Source organism: Pagrus pagrus (genome assembly GCF_965226575.1).
Source record: "Pagrus pagrus genome assembly, chromosome: 18".
NCBI lineage: Eukaryota > Metazoa > Chordata > Actinopteri > Spariformes > Sparidae > Pagrus > Pagrus pagrus.
In genome coordinates this window covers 11,547,148-11,566,104 of record NC_140202.1, presented here as the reverse complement: position 1 = coordinate 11,566,104, position 18,957 = coordinate 11,547,148, and the positions used below count along the sequence as shown (strand labels likewise).

The 18,957-nt window shown below is 40.4% G+C and overlaps 1 protein-coding gene across 3 annotated transcripts in view; it reads right to left on the bottom strand.

Annotated features, from left to right (window-relative positions):
- LOC311274331 (palmitoyltransferase ZDHHC14-like) overlaps positions 1-18,957 on the bottom strand; it is a 50,158-nt gene that overhangs the window by 1,327 nt on the left and 29,874 nt on the right. For all 3 annotated transcript variants that reach the window (XM_084381937.1, XM_084381939.1, XM_084381938.1), the window contains exons 4-9: positions 18,002-18,154; positions 14,079-14,216; positions 12,904-12,952; positions 10,847-10,949; positions 10,041-10,150; positions 8,022-8,127 (exon numbers count right to left, since the gene is read on the bottom strand). In XM_084381937.1, the coding sequence (XP_084238063.1) occupies positions 8,022-8,127; positions 10,041-10,150; positions 10,847-10,949; positions 12,904-12,952; positions 14,079-14,216; positions 18,002-18,154 (659 nt within the window). The remainder of the gene's footprint in view (positions 1-8,021; positions 8,128-10,040; positions 10,151-10,846; positions 10,950-12,903; positions 12,953-14,078; positions 14,217-18,001; positions 18,155-18,957) is intronic.

Below are 18,957 nucleotides of genomic sequence, written 5' to 3'. Positions count from 1 at the left end.
GGAGAGAAGAGACGACACACGAGATCAAGGAAAACAATATGCGGAGAGACAAGAGGAGGGGAGAGGTGATTGGATAAGAGAGAGAGGAAGAAAAAAAGATGTTAGTACCCCTTGTTAGAATGCAGAGCAACACAAAGAACCCGCAGCTCATTCATCCACCCCAGTGAAAACAGAGCTGAGGTCAGTAGAGTTGAAAACACAAGGCAGTTAAGTCACCGCTTCATGGCCTATTGATCTCTGTTGCCTTGCTTTAAAGTGGAAATCACACGTCTAAAACTGGAGCAGAGGAACTAGGTTAGGACGCGGAGAGTCATCAATACCATACATTAGCTACAGGGAGATTAGCTTTAACCCCGTTAGCCATTTAGCACCACAGAGCGACCACACGTATTGGAGACCAGATATAGGTGAAAGATCACTTGCTGTGCAGAGGAGAGAGAAGTTAAAAAACGTATAATCAAACAGGAAAAGGACTTTAAAGATTTAGTTCACCCAAAATCAAAAACACATATGTTTCCTCTTACCTATAGTGCTATTTAGCCATCTCGTTTGCGATAATGTGAGCTGAGTTTTGGAGACATGGGTTGCAGAGATGTCTGCCATCTCGAATACCATCAAAGTAGATGGCATTCATTAAACATTAAAGGAGCACTATGTATTTTTCTTTTTGGTAACAATTTTGTATTTATGGCCCTATATTCTTGAAATGTAGGACTTCTATGTTCAATGTGCTCTTTTTGTTTTCACCTCACCATAACTCAAAATATAAGCCTGTTTGTGCTTTAATATTTACGCATACAAATGTAAACATGTGGCTTTAAATACATCTAAAACTTATATCCCTCAGTTGCATCGTGCACCTTTAATGCCTCGGCTGAGCTGTAAAGTTAGATAGCTTAGTTTAATTAGTTAGCTAGCCTTGCATCAATAAGTAGGTGCAAGTTTCGCTCTGCGTGGTGAGACAGCTAGATGGAGTTTATTTATATATACATTTTTTTTCTTTTAATGGGGCACTCTAGGCACCACCAGCCAAGTGCCATCTAGTTTCATTATATTCGAGAGAAGCCAGACATCTCTACGGCTGATATCTTCAAAACTCAGCAACTAACACTAAAACGACCGAGATGGATAAATAGCACAACAGGTGAGAGGAAAAATGGGTGAACTGTCCCTTTAATGCCTCCTTTCATCCCAGACAAATCTGACTGACAAGAACATCTGAAGCACAGAGATTTGTCCCAGACTTCTCACCTTTCTGCCTCAATCTCACTGACCTAGAAAGAGCAGATTACAGACGTGATTTAAACAGAAGTTACGCAACCTTTGACAGTAGATGAGATGCGATTCTAAGTATTATCAATTCACTTATCACTTTTGCAACAACCTCTCTCCGGATTGTTGAAAAGACTCATCTGACCGAGGAGGTTATCAGACTGAAATGGCATAAACCTGGCTCACAGCCACGTTAGCATGGAGCTACATCATCAGCGGTGTGATGGATATAAAATTAAAAGAATACAGCTCTTTGTCCTTTTTTTTCTACATTCAGGCCCACTCATGTTTTATAAACAGTCATAGCTAGACTGACTCAGCACTGTCCATCCCCCACGGCAGACACACACACACACACACACACAAACTTCAAGGAACAATGTGTACATAGACTGCTGATAGAGTAACCTTGGATAGCAGATAGCAAGTGAAGCAGCGCAGGCAATGTTTTGGTAAGCGCTCATAAATGGTGATGATGACACAGCAAGGACTAGAATTTTTTTCTCTCATTAAAAATTGAAACCTACATTTACATTTTGTAGAAACGGGAGTGACTCTACAAACATGTCATAGTTAAATGTGAACAGAGATAGAAAGACAATATTTTTGCAAAAAGACATTTCCTGTACATCTTCCACCATTGCTCAAATAATCTATTTTGATAATTAATAATTGAAGTAATATTCCTGGCAAAAACATTTCCTCCTTCCAGCTTCTCAGTTGTAAGTATTTGATGCCTTTTGTTACTGCCTGAATATCTTTAGTTTTTGGAGTGATGGTTGGAAAGAACAAGTAACAGAGGACATCACCGTGGGCTCTGGGAAAACGTGATATTTTTCACCATTTTCTGACATGTTAATTAACTGACAATGAAAATAACGACCAGTTGCAGTTAGTGCTACACAATTAACCGCAAATATTATCGAAATCTCAATCAATGTTTTGATAAATGAACAAAATGTGTGACAAACAGCAATATGGAGAATTAGAGTAGTGCTGCAAATCTTGTTGTTTGGCACAGACCCCAACAAATATTACATCATGTTTTTTTATATTTTTTAATAGCAAAAATGGCCATTCCTTCAAACTATAAATCATACTGCTGTCAATATTCCAGTCATTTTGTGATAGATTGTCCACTTAATGATGTTCAGAAATCTCATATTGTTGTTCAGCAACAATTACGGGTTTAATTCAATAATCATGAGGGTCGGGTCATGAAGAGGACGAGCACGATCTTGTACAAATCAAATTAAGTATTCCTCAAAGCGGAGAACATTTCTGTTTCATATTTAAACAAGTCTCGAGATGAGATGTCGGAATCCAGCTACAAGTTGGGGGATTCCAGCCGTCTGTGTTATTCCTGACAACACTCTGCTGTCTGCTCTGAATGAGCATGTGACTCATAATAGGTTGTAGTACATTTTGCTGGGGCTTAGGTGGTACATTTGATTGTATGCAGCTCTTAGAGGAACAAAGAAACAAAGCTGGGCATTTTCACTGACTGTAATGCCATAACTCATGCAGCTGACTGAAGTAATAGAAGTGGAACTGAAAACGAGGCTGTGGGCTGTCAGTCCGCCAATCACTCACTGTGCAATAATCAACAAGGAAATGTTGGTTGAAAAAATTGCACTGTGTGTGTGTGTGTGTGTGTGTGTGTGTTGTATAAATAAAGCTCACAGCTCACAAAGGAACAAGACAGGGGTAGAGGTAGAGGGACAGGAAGGAAGACAGAAAACCAAAAATAGAATAATATTTACAAGGCCAAATACAAATGGTGCACCATGAGGTAAAAGGACAGAAACATATTTTGTTCACTAACTTAACTTACTTACCCATACAGATATTATTGGTTTATTTAAAATGAAAATAAATGCTCAAAGCATTGAAATATAACATTTTAAAAAAGTGTACTATCTTTCCCAGTAATATCCGTATTCACCTTCACTGTGTATCAGGGTGGAGGCACAAATCTCAGTGACAAATGCTAAAATAGGGCTGCAACAACAACTACTAATAACAATTACTAACAATTAATCAGTCGATTACAATTTTTTTGATTCATCGATTTGCATAAACAACATCAGAAATTACTGAAAAAACTAATATTCTCAAAGCCCAAGGATGTCTACAAATTTACAATGAAATTAAGCAGAGAAAAGCTACAACGTCTTACATTTGTGAAGCTCAAACCAGAGAACGTGGTTTTCTCTACCGTTATTGTTTGTGATTTGAGCGAACTGACCCTTTAACTCAAGACTAACGATGACTACTGTCAGGTTAAATTGCATCTCCCACCCAAAAATCAAATGACATAAAAAAGGTGTTGTGTAGCAATGTGCCATAATTTTACACACTGTTACCATGGCAACCACTTCAAAGGCTTCACCATACTAGGTCGTGGTTTGAGCTGCATCTCGAGCACAAAGTAGCTCACAAACAACAGGGCCTTCATCGCACAAATGTAAATGCAACCTCAATGCATTAACCAACACAGTAGCATAAGAAAAGGAGGTCAAGTTACTTTGAAGTGCAATATCTCTAGTTAAAAAAGCGAAGAGAACACTTTACTGTCTCCTCTATTCACATCTTTAGGCTTGGAAATGTCATTTATGAGACATATCTGATACATGGTTAATTGATGAGGACATTCCTCATCTTGAGTTCACATCATGAGATTCCCAGTTAAAAATGGCCCACCTACTGTACGACATTTCCCATACATAAAATAACAGCAATGACGAAAATACAACTGACAAAACGTATGAATCAAGTACAATACATTTCCATTTTTTACCTCCCTTCTCTGCTGCCTCTTTGACACCTCTATCTCTCCCTCACACACACACACACACTTCATGTACATTCACACACTTTGTCGAAGTAGCACCCACCCACACACCTCTGTAGTAAACAGACAAAAGTGATGGGAGACTTGTCCTCATTGTGGTTTGAACCGTTTAACTAAACCAGCCTCTCTAAAACCTACTTGATGACACTGTATTATCAGCGTGGACCTGAAATGAGCAGTCTGGTGGTTCTGGATTTTTAAGGCAAGCAAAGATTTTTACAGTAATGAAGAGAGTTGCATCAGTAGGCGTGGGAGGGAGATGAAGAGAATCTTCAAAAATAGTCCCTCCTGATGTGTTACCAATGTGGCATGTTTCTGAGTTTAACAAATGGATATTAAGTTAACAGCTGACTCTGTGTCAGTGGCCAGCAGCAGGCACAATGGGACAACACTGGCCGCTAATCATGACCGCTACAGAAAACAGATGGCAGTTATTTCTGAATGTGCTAACATAAGGGAATGTTCCTGTGGCTCTCGTCCCATTACGAGTCGTCCACACAGTTAGGACCTGAAGACAGATGACGTGCATGTTCGACATCTCAATGAGAACGAACGGGGCGAGGTCGAGTCTGGACGAGAACAACGAGATGACTGTGGCACGGAGGGAGGGCGCCAGTGGAAGACGTTTAAGTAGCTGTGTGTGAATAGGCCTTAAATCTAGTGTGTAATGTGTGAGGTTAAAGTGAACAACAGGAGAATTGTTGCTTCTATTCAGGCACCGGAGGAGGACTGGTCAGCGAGGTCAGTACAATGTCCTCTTCACAACACCAGCTATTCTCTCCAGGACTGCAGAGACAGTTTAACATTAGATCTCTGTTTACTGACCGTGGTGAACTTTCAGTTTGTGAGATTGTGACTTTGCACAACATGGTCTAATTTATTATATGCCATCTCTTTCTTATTCCTACTCATTGTTTTTCTGGGGTCCCACGCGAGACGTGGTTATCGGCAAGATGAGGAAACCCTGTCAGTTTTGGTCGATCTTGCTTTGGACAGCCATGAACTGGTAACCGGTTAATTTTTGAGAAAAAAATGCAGCCATGGTTTGTGAGAGCTGTCCAGCAGCTTGTGGTCAGAGCTAGCTTGTTTTTAAATCACATCTTTCTTCTCCTCAAAATGTTTTTCAATGCATTTAGTCAGAGTACTCTCTTGATGGTATAACATACTCAGACTTGAGGTACCAAACTAACTTTTTTAATCCCTTGCAGTCTACCACACTGATTGGCAGCATATTGGTCTCAATCATTCGGCTGGGTGATGGCATCCGACCGGGGTGTATCACACTTTCCCCCCGCCTGGCAGTGATGTAATCTTTGGCTGCGTGCCATCCTCAGACATGGCAGTTGGGTGCTTGTTCTTAATGTGGTTAAGTATAGTTCTAGTAGTACTACTAAACTTAAAGCAACATTATGTAAGTTTTTTTACATTTTTTTTTACAACAGCTTCAAAATCATTTTGATGGTACAGTGTCTTGTAATAGGGTGACTGGTGTCTGTCTCAGCCACTCCGCCCCCCCCATCACTTGTCTCTGCACTATGTAACTTCAGTGAGAAGGTAGGATCACAGCGTTACATTCATGTTTACTTCAAGATACAAGTTTTCAACACATAGCATTGTTATGACGCAATGAGTTTTGTTTGTTGTTTGTAGTTAGCACCTACTTCACGTCCAACATATTGTTACAGACCTGGGATTTGTATTCATGGCAGTGGTGTTGCGCTTAAAAACAGTGGGGGGCACCAAATCGCACAAAATGACAACTTCTACATTATGTTGCTTTAAAAGTAGCATCACACAATTTACATTTGACTTTGTTGCCTTTCTGGAGGAAATGTTCCCACAGTGTGCAGCATTTGTTACTTTGCAGTGTGTGTGTGCGTTTCTCAGGGCTCCAGACTAACTTTTTACACTGGTTGCACTGGTGCCCCTGATTTTTTCATTAACGTGACCAATGACAAAGTTTTCACATTTTTGAGAGAATGTGTGACCAAAATCGTTGCATCCTGGAGCCCTGTGTTTGCAAATTAACCGAGAGAGATATGCTTAACTGGTCAAAAATATTCTTGGTGGTTGACTGATTAATGGTTAACTGCTGACATCCCTATTTGTGACAGAGTAGAGAGTTGCAACTAACAATTTGTTTCAATATCAATTAATCTGCCAATTATCTTTTCACGATTTATAGATTTAATGTTTAGTGTATGAAATGTCAAAAAGTTGTGAAAAACACTAATCACAAATTCCCAGAGCCCCAAGTAACGTCTTCAAGTTGCTTCTTTTGTCCGACCAACAGTCCAAAACCGAAAGACTCTTCATTTACAATCATAAATGCGGAAAGAAAAGCAGCAAATCGTTACATTTAAGACGCTGGAACCAGCAAATGTTTGACATTTTTGCTTTAAAAAGAATAGTTGGCGAATAATTTTCTATTTATTGACTCAAACTGAAAAAGAAAGACTGAAATCAGGGAGAGTAAAATCCTAAAGTTTAGGCTGTGATGCCACCCCTGCACAGACACACAAAGGACCTTTCCCTGCTACTGTTGACCTAATTTACAGATGACATGGCACATACAAAATTAAAAACATCGCTGTCTCGCTCTTTTCAATCCAGAGCAAATTCAACATGTTCAATTCAGTGGGATGAGAGAGACTAACTGGATTTGCTTTGCCAGGTCTGTATAGAGAGAGAAGAAGGTGCAGCGGTTCTGAGTCGGTGGCATTTTGTGTCAGATAATTGAATGAAGCTGTTTGACCTCATCTGGCCTTTACTCTCTCTGACTGGGTGAAGTAATCTAGGCTGGTCCTTAAACTTATAGCCAATGTTTACCATTACAGAGTCATTCAGACACAAAGTAAGCCATGACGTCTGTAATTTCAGATCCTCAAACTGTATGGGGCTAAGTTCATCTGCCTCAGGTTGTGAGAGCTGATTATCTGTTTATGGCAAATGAACAAAAGACAGCAGCTGGAGTTTCATTGTGTCAGACAGGCTGCTGTGAAAGATGCTTCGTCACTGTCTTATGCTGACGAAGGCCTGGTCCTGTAGGCGTGACAATATGGTCTGGGTGAGACAAGGCCAAAGTACTACAGCCAAGGAACTACGGACCGTCAAAATGTGTCAGTATGCAGAATGTTGTAATACTTCAGATTTCTATAAAATAAACCCCCTTTTGCACAGTACTTATCATCTGCATTTTTCAGCAATAATAATTTCAGATTACTCATCTTCTGCAATCATTTCTCCACATAGTAGTTCTCATTGTTTGAGGCAGAGTCCACCATTCCCATGCGAGATTCAAATTATCTACCTACGCACAACTGATTCACAAGGTTGTAATTTTATCTCATTGATATTAGCCTCACAGTTCACATTAAAAGCATTCAACTGGCAAAATAGGGGCGGCTTTTATTGTGAAGCAGTCACAGGAAACAATGAACTTGTCAAGGTGACAGCTCTAACCGCAGTCATTTCCAGCACTTTATGTCAGTTTTAAATATTGCAGGAAGTAATAGAACAAGAGGGAGCAGCCACATTGAGCTGTTGCGTGGAGAACTACTTGCATGAAATCAGATTGTTCATGGCATGATGGGAAAAGGCCAATTACTGATTTACTTCTTTATTAAAACCACATGAGAAAAAAGTAACTGCTCAGAAGCATTTCCTCTAATGTTAAACTGCACTTGCTGTTACCAACAGGAACCACACGGGTCGCCAAATTAACTAGTGCTGAGCTCTTCAGGGTTACAACTAACTAGAAATCACACAAAGTGTCCAGTCCCGTTAATCAACGACTTTTCTCCTCCTAAAACTTCATCTATCAATTGATCTGCCCACTCCTGCATTTTTATATAAAGTTATCAACCTGGTAATATCATGGAGGTCAGTGTCTTACCATGTGGCTCTGCTGAGACTGGGTGGCACCATACATAGTGATGCCATTGGTTGGTGGCGCCAGCTGTGGTGCGTCTGATTGGATGAAGCCCCGTCTGTCTATGAGACTAGTCAGAGAGAAACAGAGAGAAGAGAAAGATGTTGTCTGTGGGCATTCATTCACAAATATTACATACCAAATGGCTTTACCCAATAACATTACAGATACAGTAGAGCAGCATATCCAAACAGACTATTGCAATTTTATTTTAAGGCCACATCACCCAGCACTAGTGGTACCACACAGAAGCAGTGTGTAACTTCTATATTATTGTGTACAAGCCTCATCATTTAAGTCTTTCCACTCACACACAGTCACAAAAACACATAAAATCACAACTGGGTAATAAATCACTAGAGTCCTGCAGTGGAGAACTGGAGTGAATCATTGTTTTTCTCCCATCGTTAAGGCTGCAGTACTCTGACACAGCTGGTTGGACGACACCCTCCTGAAGTCTTGGTATGCATTTGCACGTGTGTGGTCATGGGCCAGACGTATGTGTTAATGGCTACTTATCAGCCAGATAAAGGGTTGATCTGACACGGAACAGTCTCTCACACACACACACACACACACATGCACACAGCTGAGGTGTTAGACAGCACAAGTGGGCTAATCATTTAACAGAGTGTGTGTTGACAGTGTGCTCCTGTGGGACTGAGCTGGATTCAAGTGGAAATGGTTTGCTAGAATCACAGAGACAAACTCAGGGAAACCTACAGCAGTGGCTTGTGTTGCTGGTGATGAATACCGGAATGTCTGCAAATGCAGTTAGGAGGAAACGAGCAGAAAAACGTGTAGGCTGATGCATTAAAACATGTGAGTCAAGGTCTCAGCAGGGAATGAAATGCAAGAGGCTTTTGTCTGTATGTGTGAGAGGCAGCGTTGCTCACATAGTCCGAGGCTGATGTGAAACATTCCTTTTCTTACTGGTGTACCCAGCTGTGCAATGCCTGTGGCTGTCCACACACACACACACACGCCCAGATGGCAGCCACCTGTGCACTGAGGACTCTCCTTCGCCACCCACAGGTATCATTATTGGTGACTTATGGCATGTGAGGGCCAGAGTACAGTACAGCCAGAGACACAAACAGAATGCTGCTAAAACCCTCCATCAGTGCTCTTCTTATACTTTGCGTGAGTGTATGTGCCTCTATAGATGCATTTAGTAAGAAGCATGTGCTAAACCATAGACTTTGTGTTTGTCTGGTTAAATGAGTGCAAGTCAAAAGGCAAAATTAAAGGCTCCACATTCCAAAGGCTAAGAGATGTTTGTGACGCCCTGACAGCGTCAGCGTGTGTGTTATATCTTTAAGTGGGTACAGTGTCCAGTAGAGATAAGAGCCGATAGTAGAGTAGGTATCTCTGTACAGTGGGAAAACATGAACACATGTCTAACCACGATGACAGAAAAGAAAGAGCAGTTAAAGTCAGAGGAGGAACATTTTCACAGAGACGAATGATGAGAAATGTTGGTACAAAATGCTGAAGTGAAAAAAGCTGGGAGGGAATGTGTGATGTGTACTGACATTTACAGTCACATGGACATGAGAATGTAGCTGTGACAGTTGGCCTGTATTTTTGTTAAATCACATGAACAGCAAAAGTGTGAAATCTAATATATCGAGCCAACTTTGATCTTGGATTTGGTTCAAATAGGCTTGAAATCCTTTACACTCTTGCAGTATCTTAGCAGCTATGTATAGAAGAAAGGCTGTGGGCAGACTCATTTCAAAGCAGCTCCTCACATCAAAAGGAGTCTTGACTAACAGTTCTATTTTAGCCTTTGGACTGAAACTGAAAATTACAATGAGGAGGGAAAAAAACAGGTGTTGTGACCTATTACAGTAAAGGTGAAAAATTGTTGAAAGGGTTTTGTCAGAGCACGAAATGATAGGCTTCCCATGTCATCATCGGGGCAACTGGGGATGTATTAATCACCTCATAAAAACACTCATGCACGCTCACACGTCATACCTCGGTGGCAGGGGTCCACACAGGGCTGCACAGCAGTTGGTGAATATATTGCCATGGCTGTATGGGTTATAGTTGTCTTTCCCTCTTTTAGAAGACCAAGACCCTTTTATCTGGAGAGGACCACACAACATCAGTCACAGTTTCAGAGAGACAGTTAAAAATATCTCCAGGTTATGTTTTTGTATTGTGTTTAGGACAGGGTTAATACATGTTCCTGGCTCATACCCATGACCTTGGCATTATTAGCACAACGCTTTAACCAACTGAGCTAATTGGCCACTGAATGAGGTCAAAGACGGGACATAAACATGCTCCGGTTTCCTTTTAGTATCGATCTGTTATGGTGTAAGGTTATTAATGCCAAAGTTGAAATGAGAAAATGGTTTAAAAAACAAGAAATTACAATAGGCTAATACCTGAATTAGACTTAAACTCTTGTGACTATTCAATTACATTTTATTTACATCAAAACGTTAAAAAACAAAACGTTACCAAAATTACTACATTTTCAATAGAGAGAAGGTCTACACTGTGATCTTAATATTAATTACAGAAAGCCAACAACTACTTGTTAAACCCTAAAATAGAATATATATATATATATATATATATATATATATATATATATATATCTATTGTTATTTCTTCATATTTGGTTGTTTATTTAAGTTGTAAATGGAACACATATACTTATAGTGATGCTTCAGGCTTTACTTAGGGTGTCTCATGATTTATCAAGTTTTTATTTAAAGGAAATACATACATATGTTAAATACTGATATCTGTTTTGAACGTGTGATACTCACATCTTCATTGGTGGTCTGGTTGGAGCTGATTAGGTAGGTATGGAAGCCTGAGAGGCCCACTATGGACCAGACAGAGAAGAAACACACCACCACCTCCAGCACAGTGACACAACAAGTCAAGGAATGATCTGCAACTGTTTTTATTTAATCCCCTCTTACATGTAGTGAAACACACAACACTGACAAAGACACACATATCACAGACTCATACAGAGCCAGCATAGACAAAAAATAGCACGAGTTCTAACAGCTAGCATATTGACCTACAGCCTCGGGGCTGTCCTCCTCTTGCCAATAGTTCCTAGTTACCAGTTCATTTGGCTGGGATTGCTGAGCGCTGCTCATTTTCTCTGCTCCACATAAAGCACACAAACACTGACGCTGTCCAACATGAGGCTTTCTGCCTTTTTTGAAAACGAACTCCAGTGACCTTTAACTAAATCGCCTCTAAAATATTATCTTATTCATACAACAAGATCTACAAATACCCAGACAATACAAGTGCACTATTTAGATAAATGTAGACTATTTAGACAGATACATCCCTAAGGGCATACAGAAAAATAATTACTTCTTAGGTCAGTGCAATATCACAAACCCAGAGAGCATGAGTCAGCCTCTTACACTGTACTGTAAAAATCAACTAAATACCCTTACTGTCCCCTTTTGTCTCTTTTAATCTCCCTCTTCTTTTTCTCCCTCCCCGAACTCTTCCTCCTTAGCAAGGACAAAACATGTCATCATTCACCTCGTACAGGGGAGTGCTACGACACTATCGACTGCAGTTCCCCTTTATTAAAGTGCTGTAGGACACGGACCGTTATCAGCCTGGCTTGGCACACATTTCTCTGCCAGAGAAACAGTTATCTCATCAGCCACAGAGAGGAGGGCAGGGAGAGAGGCCGTGTCGTAGCCATGTTATTTTGTGTCTTAGAAATAGCTTTGAGTATCATTTAGATTTGATCCATTCTGATTCTCCAAACTTGGTTATCAATATCGGTTATTAACGGATCCTAGTTTCGATTCTTGTATCCTTTTAAGGAACAGTTCACCCCAAAATCCAAAACAAATATTTTTCTCTTGCCTGTAGTGCTATTTATGCATCTAGATTGTTTCGGCGTGAGTTGCAGAGTTAGAGACGTTATATTGAGATGTCCGCCTTCTCTTGAATATAATGTAGATAAAGTAGATGGCACTCAGCTTGTTTACAGCTAAAAGCTAAGGTCAAATAGTGTGACACCAAACTTAAACTAAAACGTTTGACTTGTTTGGATTTACCAAAGTCCACATGATTATCACTGATGTTGAGAAAATAAGCTGACTTACAGGCTATTTGTAACAGCTGTAGCTTAAGACGTCTCGCTCACACTTGGCGTCTATCACACAGGCAGAGACGCTCATATCAAATCTCACTCACACACAACATCTCTGTAGAGGGACCGGGGAAGTCAGAGCCAGATGAAATCAAAGGCCGACTGAATCAATCGACAGAGACAGAGTGAGGAGCCGCCTTGCGTGCCTTGTTACTCCGATGGAACAGGACTAATCAGAGGGACACCAGTTATGCAAGTGCTGTAACTGGCAGGAGCAATGGATGGAAATGCTTTGTAGAAGCATGTCATGCGAATGAATTCTGACCTACAGATTGACTTGTATGGCCTCTCACTAGTCTATGTCAACTTGGAATACAACTGAATCGAGTGAAATCTGGGTGATTAAGAAAACTATGGGCTGAGAAGAGTTTCGTGGGACTTGAGTCAACATTCTGTCTATTCTGGTTTATCTGCAAAAAAAATTACGATCTTAAAAAACATTATGAAAGATGGGGGAGGTTTATTGATGTGAAGTGTAGAATTGAATATATCTGTTGTTTTCCCAAATAATCAGGAAATAAATTCATATTAAGTGGGATCAAACATTTCTTTCTAATTATTCATGTATTAATTTAATTATCTTTTAATTACTTAATGTGTTTTTTAGGTTGTCAGGTCTGTTGATATATGTTGTGTGTTTGTGTCAGGATGTACAGAACAGCATCGATTTCAGCGAAAGGATATCTGGCAGGACTATCTTTAAGTGCGTTGAGGAACCCGCTTTGATGGGAGCCTGTGAACAAAGAAAGACAGAGTCTCCATTAGACCACTGTACAATCGGCATTAAACAACACCCATTGAATGTGGAAATGTGCATCAGATATTGGCTACCACACACTTTGGAGGCATTACTTGCTGCAGAAGTGCAAGTGTCAACAAGATGAACTGAGCTAGGTAGAGTGTGCCCACTTAAATTGGCATTCCAATTTTGTGAAGGGTAGGAGGACCGAGCCAGAGAAAAGACCAAAAATTAAGTGTTGGCCCGCTCTTCATGGCTGTTGGAGACATCTCAGCCAGACTTATTATTAACTTTGGCTTTTAATTGCAACTGCGCAAACTTGGACGAATGGGTTCAGAGATAGCACAGATATGCTCATTTTGAATCACTGTTTACAGAATAAATTAAATACTGTAATTAAAGGTGAAACACTGCAGGACTGTGACTTCATTTCGTTTTAAGCATTGTCAGGCAGGTTTAACCACTAGTGTACAGTTTGTCTACTGTAAGCTTACAACATGAACAAATCATTAAGTTAGTGTGATGTTCTCTAACTTGTTCTGAGCACCACTGAGAGAAAAAAAATATCAATTTATAAATCAAATAATGCAAACCCCTATGATGCCTCTTTTGCCAAATCTGGCAGCATTCAGACTCAACACAGCATGGTAACAATCAAAGAAAGAAAAAGATGCTCAAAAGACTATTAATCAGCAGTACAATTTTCTAGCAGTGAATCTTGGCCCGCATTTCTTTCCCAGTGCAACATTGATCCACTGACTGTCATTTTATGCATTCACACACACACACACACACACACACACACACACACACACACACACACACACACACACACACACACACACACACACACACACAAGCACACACAAACACACACACACACACACACACACACACACACACACACACACACACACACACACACACTAATGGGGAGCCCAACAGTCCACTGCCTGCTCCCAGCTGGAGGAATGGTAACGAGCCAGAATACTGCAGCTTTTCACAACGCCCACTTACAACCTGCTGGCTCGAAGCACGCCGAGAACACAGCCAGGAGGAGTGTGTGTGTCTGTATCATGCCTGGGCACACAATCTTTTTGTCCTTCCCTCGGCTACTTACGTAAAATGATGTGTGTGATGACGAAGGCGAAGATGAAGATGGTGAGGAAGGAGAGCGAGAGGATGAACATGTAGAAGAAACGGTAGTTCCTCCTTCCCACGCAATTCCCCACCCAGGGACAGTGGTGGTCGAAACGCTCTGTGTGGACAGAGAGAGACAGACGGAAGGAGCGTAAGAAAGTTTATTTTGGATACGTGCAGACGCACACAGACAAGGCTTTCCTTTTATCCCACCATACTGCTGCCACTGTGATATTTCTCCTGCATGAAGTCTTTGTCATGGGCATGTGCTCTTGTAAAAACACCACAATAAACTGGGTAATGCACACACATGGCTTAGAAATCAGGTTTCTTTAGAAGATGTCTGGATTTGGTCTATGCTCAATTCATGAAACCAGGTTTAAAAAAGGAAAAAAAAAAGGTTACTTCAGTGTAAACACACACTACGAGTCTGGAGCTGTGGGGAATTAGGGGAAAGGAGAAGAGTCCCTCTGGGTCTTGGCATAATAACATACACATTTTTCACATAGTGCAAGCTGGCTATTTATATAAACTAGCTAATAAAAATTACAGGCAGGCCAACATGACTGTGTATGGCTGAAAAACTCAACCCATCACAGCGGGACCTTGCATGGCTGAGAGGGCAAAACAAGCACTTTGCTGGCCTCAATAGATAAAAGCATTTCCAGTAAGACCTCAATTTAGGAATATTTGACGAAGTTTGAAAAATCGTAAGCGAAGACAAAAGAGAGGTAGTAAATCTCAAGTGTTGTCCAGACTGCCGTGGTCTTTCCTTAGAGATCAGCTAAAAACGACTGGAGTTTTCAAGTTTGTTACGACCGACATGAGGCTGACAGCCACCTTGTTACAGCTGAACAAAGCAAGCAGCCTCTTTCTTCGCCTGTTTTGTTTAACTCAATACAATGTCTGGAATCAGAAATACTTATTGCAGTGGGGAAACACTAAATGTGTATCTGAATGCGGCCTGAAGTGTTCATCATTTTAATGTGAAATGCTTTCAGATGAAAATTAGTCTGTGGTATTCTAATCAAAGGAACGGTGCTCCAGCATACTTCTCTGTGGAAGGCTTATTGTTAACGTGGTTATTTAATCAGCTCCACAGTCCCATCCCTGAGTGTGGACTGCTAGCTGTGCACGGTGGTAGCTACTTAACTAATTAATCAGAGCCATTATTTGTTTAGTGAGGTGAAATGACCTGCATTTGTCTTCATTAATCAATGCCTGGTTGAAGTGTGTCTGGGAAACACAGCCTCTAGTCAGAGGGGATGAAAGGGGACAGCTACTACTAGTCCAATCTGATTAACACAGCCTGCCACAATAATCCTTAATATTAAATGAACAACAATTCTAGGAGAGGAGAATGCAAGGGTCAGGGTTACCACACCCTCTTAAACACCAAATTCATGGTCTTTTCAAAGACTTTCCGGGCCAAATTTGCTCAAATTCATGCACCCAACACAGTATAGTTTGAGTCACGGATCCCATTTAATTATGCGTTACAACAATGAGAATATAATGAGAATTATCAGGCTTTACAGGAGCTCACAGAAAAAAATAACAATTAACAAGAGAGGCTGAAAGTATATAGTATATAAAAATAGTAAGTTCAATTTTTATTCATCCACAAAATATATAAAATGAAGTACTTTCAATGACCCATGTTTGGTGCCCGACTGATATTATCGGGCATTATTGGCCAATCATAGATATATCAGTATCAGCATGTATGTCGATATTTTTTTTTTTAGATTACTAAATATAAGTATTAAAATTACTAAATATAAGGATAAAATCAGTCTTAACGATGACAGATGCATCTTTGCCGTTTCAACGTTTCAGATCAACCTTAAACCTCATTAGTAGAAAGAGGAAGAGGTAGTGGAAAACGATTGCTAACGCACATCAGGGGTACTGATTGCTCAGTAACATCATCCCTCTGATGATGCTTGAAACAGCAGCTCTGACAGTTGCATAATGATCTAATATAATCTATTTATGTGCTAATGGTCTTTTCATGTATTTTATTGTTTGCTTACATAACAACATAATTTACCCGAGAGGGTTGTTAAAGCTTCATTTAATGTCCTTTAATTAAGCACACTAGAGAAAATACCAGCAGCAAAATCACACTAATAATCAATCACATATTTCCAAACCTCTGCTCACACACACAAACAATACTGTGTGCAGGACAGAAGGCAAAGAGAAGCGGTCGCTGCGTGTGTGTGTATCATAATTCTGTGCTCTTATAAGCCTCTTCTATCACTCCTGAGGGACAGCCCTCTTAAAAAGGAAGTGACTCTGCCATATTCCTATCCTCCATGTCCACCAGGGATGCCCTATCCATTCTGGCTGCTAACTTATTTAAAAGCTTGTTAGTCCCCCTGGCGTTAACAGCATCAGAGGAAGAGAAAGAGACAGAGAAGTCGAGAGACGGAGGAAACATTCTTACCACTTTTTCACTGTCAACGTGATCTGCATTTCCAGTTTAAGAGCAAGAGCCAATCCAATTTGTACATGAAAGAGTTATTAAGTCACTCTCTAGTTTATTCAACAAAGGTCCAAAAAATGTATTGGTACAGTCTTTTCTCCTGCATATGATCTAATTCCCTGTACCATTATTCATTTAGTTTATTTTCCAGATTTCACTCCGGGGATTTGGAGCCATGTTGGGTGGAGACCTGGAGCATTTAGAGCAAAAGAGGAAAGTATTTCTTATGAAAGAGACACCCATTGCAACTGACATTAATGTTGGGAGTTCATCAGTCCCACCCACCTGCAGTATTCACAGTCCAACTTTGTGCCTGTTTCTCATTCTTCATTTTATTCCCATCTGTAGCTCACAACAATGATCTAAACAGTTTTAAACCTTTTTAAACCATTTTGGTTTAACAGAATCACGCTGCTCCGCTTTGGTCTGAAAAGGCCCTGAAAGCACATCCTGTTATTGTAATGCTTTAAATAAAGTCAAATTTCTATCCCAAAGTTTAGCCTCACCTGTCTGTTTCTGGAGTTTAACAATGCACTTAAAGTATGTACAAAATCCACCTTTGTGTAGCGCCTGCTTGTGAAAATTACAGCCCTGCCATCTTTTTGTTCAGCTGCCAGTCTGTCTTCCTTCCTGCCAGCGTGCATCTGCCGCATCTGATTACCAACGCCTCATCTTTTTTCCTGTGTTTACTACTTCCTCATCTTCTGTCTCTCTGGCTTTCAGTCAGCCCCACTTCTGACAAGGAAATAGCCATTCAAAGAAGGAGTTGTCTGTGATGAGCGAGCAGCACAAAAACCCTGACTAGAAAAATACAGACACACAGGTCTCTGTATCTCGGTCTCTATCTTCTAGTAATTGCCTAGCTGTGCTCTTTGCTTTGTCTCTAGAGACGGAGCATGTGGTTGTGAAAAGCAGCAAAACTCAACCATTATGCAGCCGTTTCTTTCTGTTGCTCTCACTAACTATTCCCTCCTTCCCTTCTGTGTGGACGCCAACTCCTCGAAGCAAATGTACTGTATACTCCCTGTAGATATGCATCATTAACTAAACATTTAACTTGGCTAGTATCTCACATACAGATGCAATTTTTGCTGTATCATGATTTGTCACACTGTCTAAATTGTGTGCGCTAACGTGTGTATATTGTGGGTTTGTGTGCATGGGCGGGGGGTAGAGAGGTAGATTTGTCATGTCATCTATTAACCTCAAGTTTTGTTTTTCATTTTTAACAAGTAAGACAACAAATGTGATTTTCTCCAATAGGTCTGCAACCACGATCTGGATAGATGACGGTTTGTCTTGACTGTTTGTGTTCATTACACTAATGTCCCAAAATGAATGTGGTAAAAACTAGACAGCACATGTCTTCCAAACACACAAACTGGTTCTCAGAGAATTTCATTTTCACTCACCCACACAGTTGTCACAGAGGCTGCAGTGGGAGGCACGTGGCGGTCTGAAGATCTTGCAGGTGAAGCAATACTTCAGCTTGACTGTCTGGCCGTTAATGACCACCTCCTTGGTCCTGGGAGGAGGCCTGTAGCCAGTACTGCCATTAGCCACATCTTGGGAAAAATCAAAATGAGACACATAAGGTCCACAGAAGAAACACTGGGCTCAGAGTTTCACTTGGGCCCCAAAGGGACTTTCCACATACAGTGCTATAAAACGTTTAGAACTGCAACGATTAGACGATTAATCGATTAGTCAATCGAAAGAAAATATGTTGCCATTTTTGATAATGGATTTATCGTTTTAGTAATTTTTCAAACAACTATGTCAAACATTTGCGTCCTACAGCTTATTTAATGTAAGATTTTTTTTGTAAGCTTTTATTTGTCATTTATGATAGTGAATGTATGTATTTGGGTTTGGAGCCGTTAGTTCACTATTTCGTCAACACAATGAAATGGTATTTGTAAAATCAGCCACTTGAGACACTATAATGGTGTAGATAACAAGTTTCTGTATTTGTAGGATGAGCCAGTAGCATCCACTAGATTTAGTGACTAACAGTAATGTGCTCAGGTTGTCTGGTTTCATTTGTCCGGAGACGAATGAATCTCAACAAGGCTTTGGTGAAGTGAAACCTTTACTGATCTGCAATTATCTTCAGCTTTGATAAAAAGGTACGCGTCATTATATCAGTAACTTAAAAGGCTTGAATACGGACAACCCACACAGCTCATTATATTTAATTAGCCACACCATTTTAGCTGTTTTGCACGAGCTGCACACATTCTGCTGAGGCGTGTCAACGTGGACCACCTTTGTTACAGTGACTAAAACTGTAACCTGGTTCATGTTATATGAACAGTCTGGAATTCAACATGCACTTAACACCATGATCCTCACACTATAATAAAGA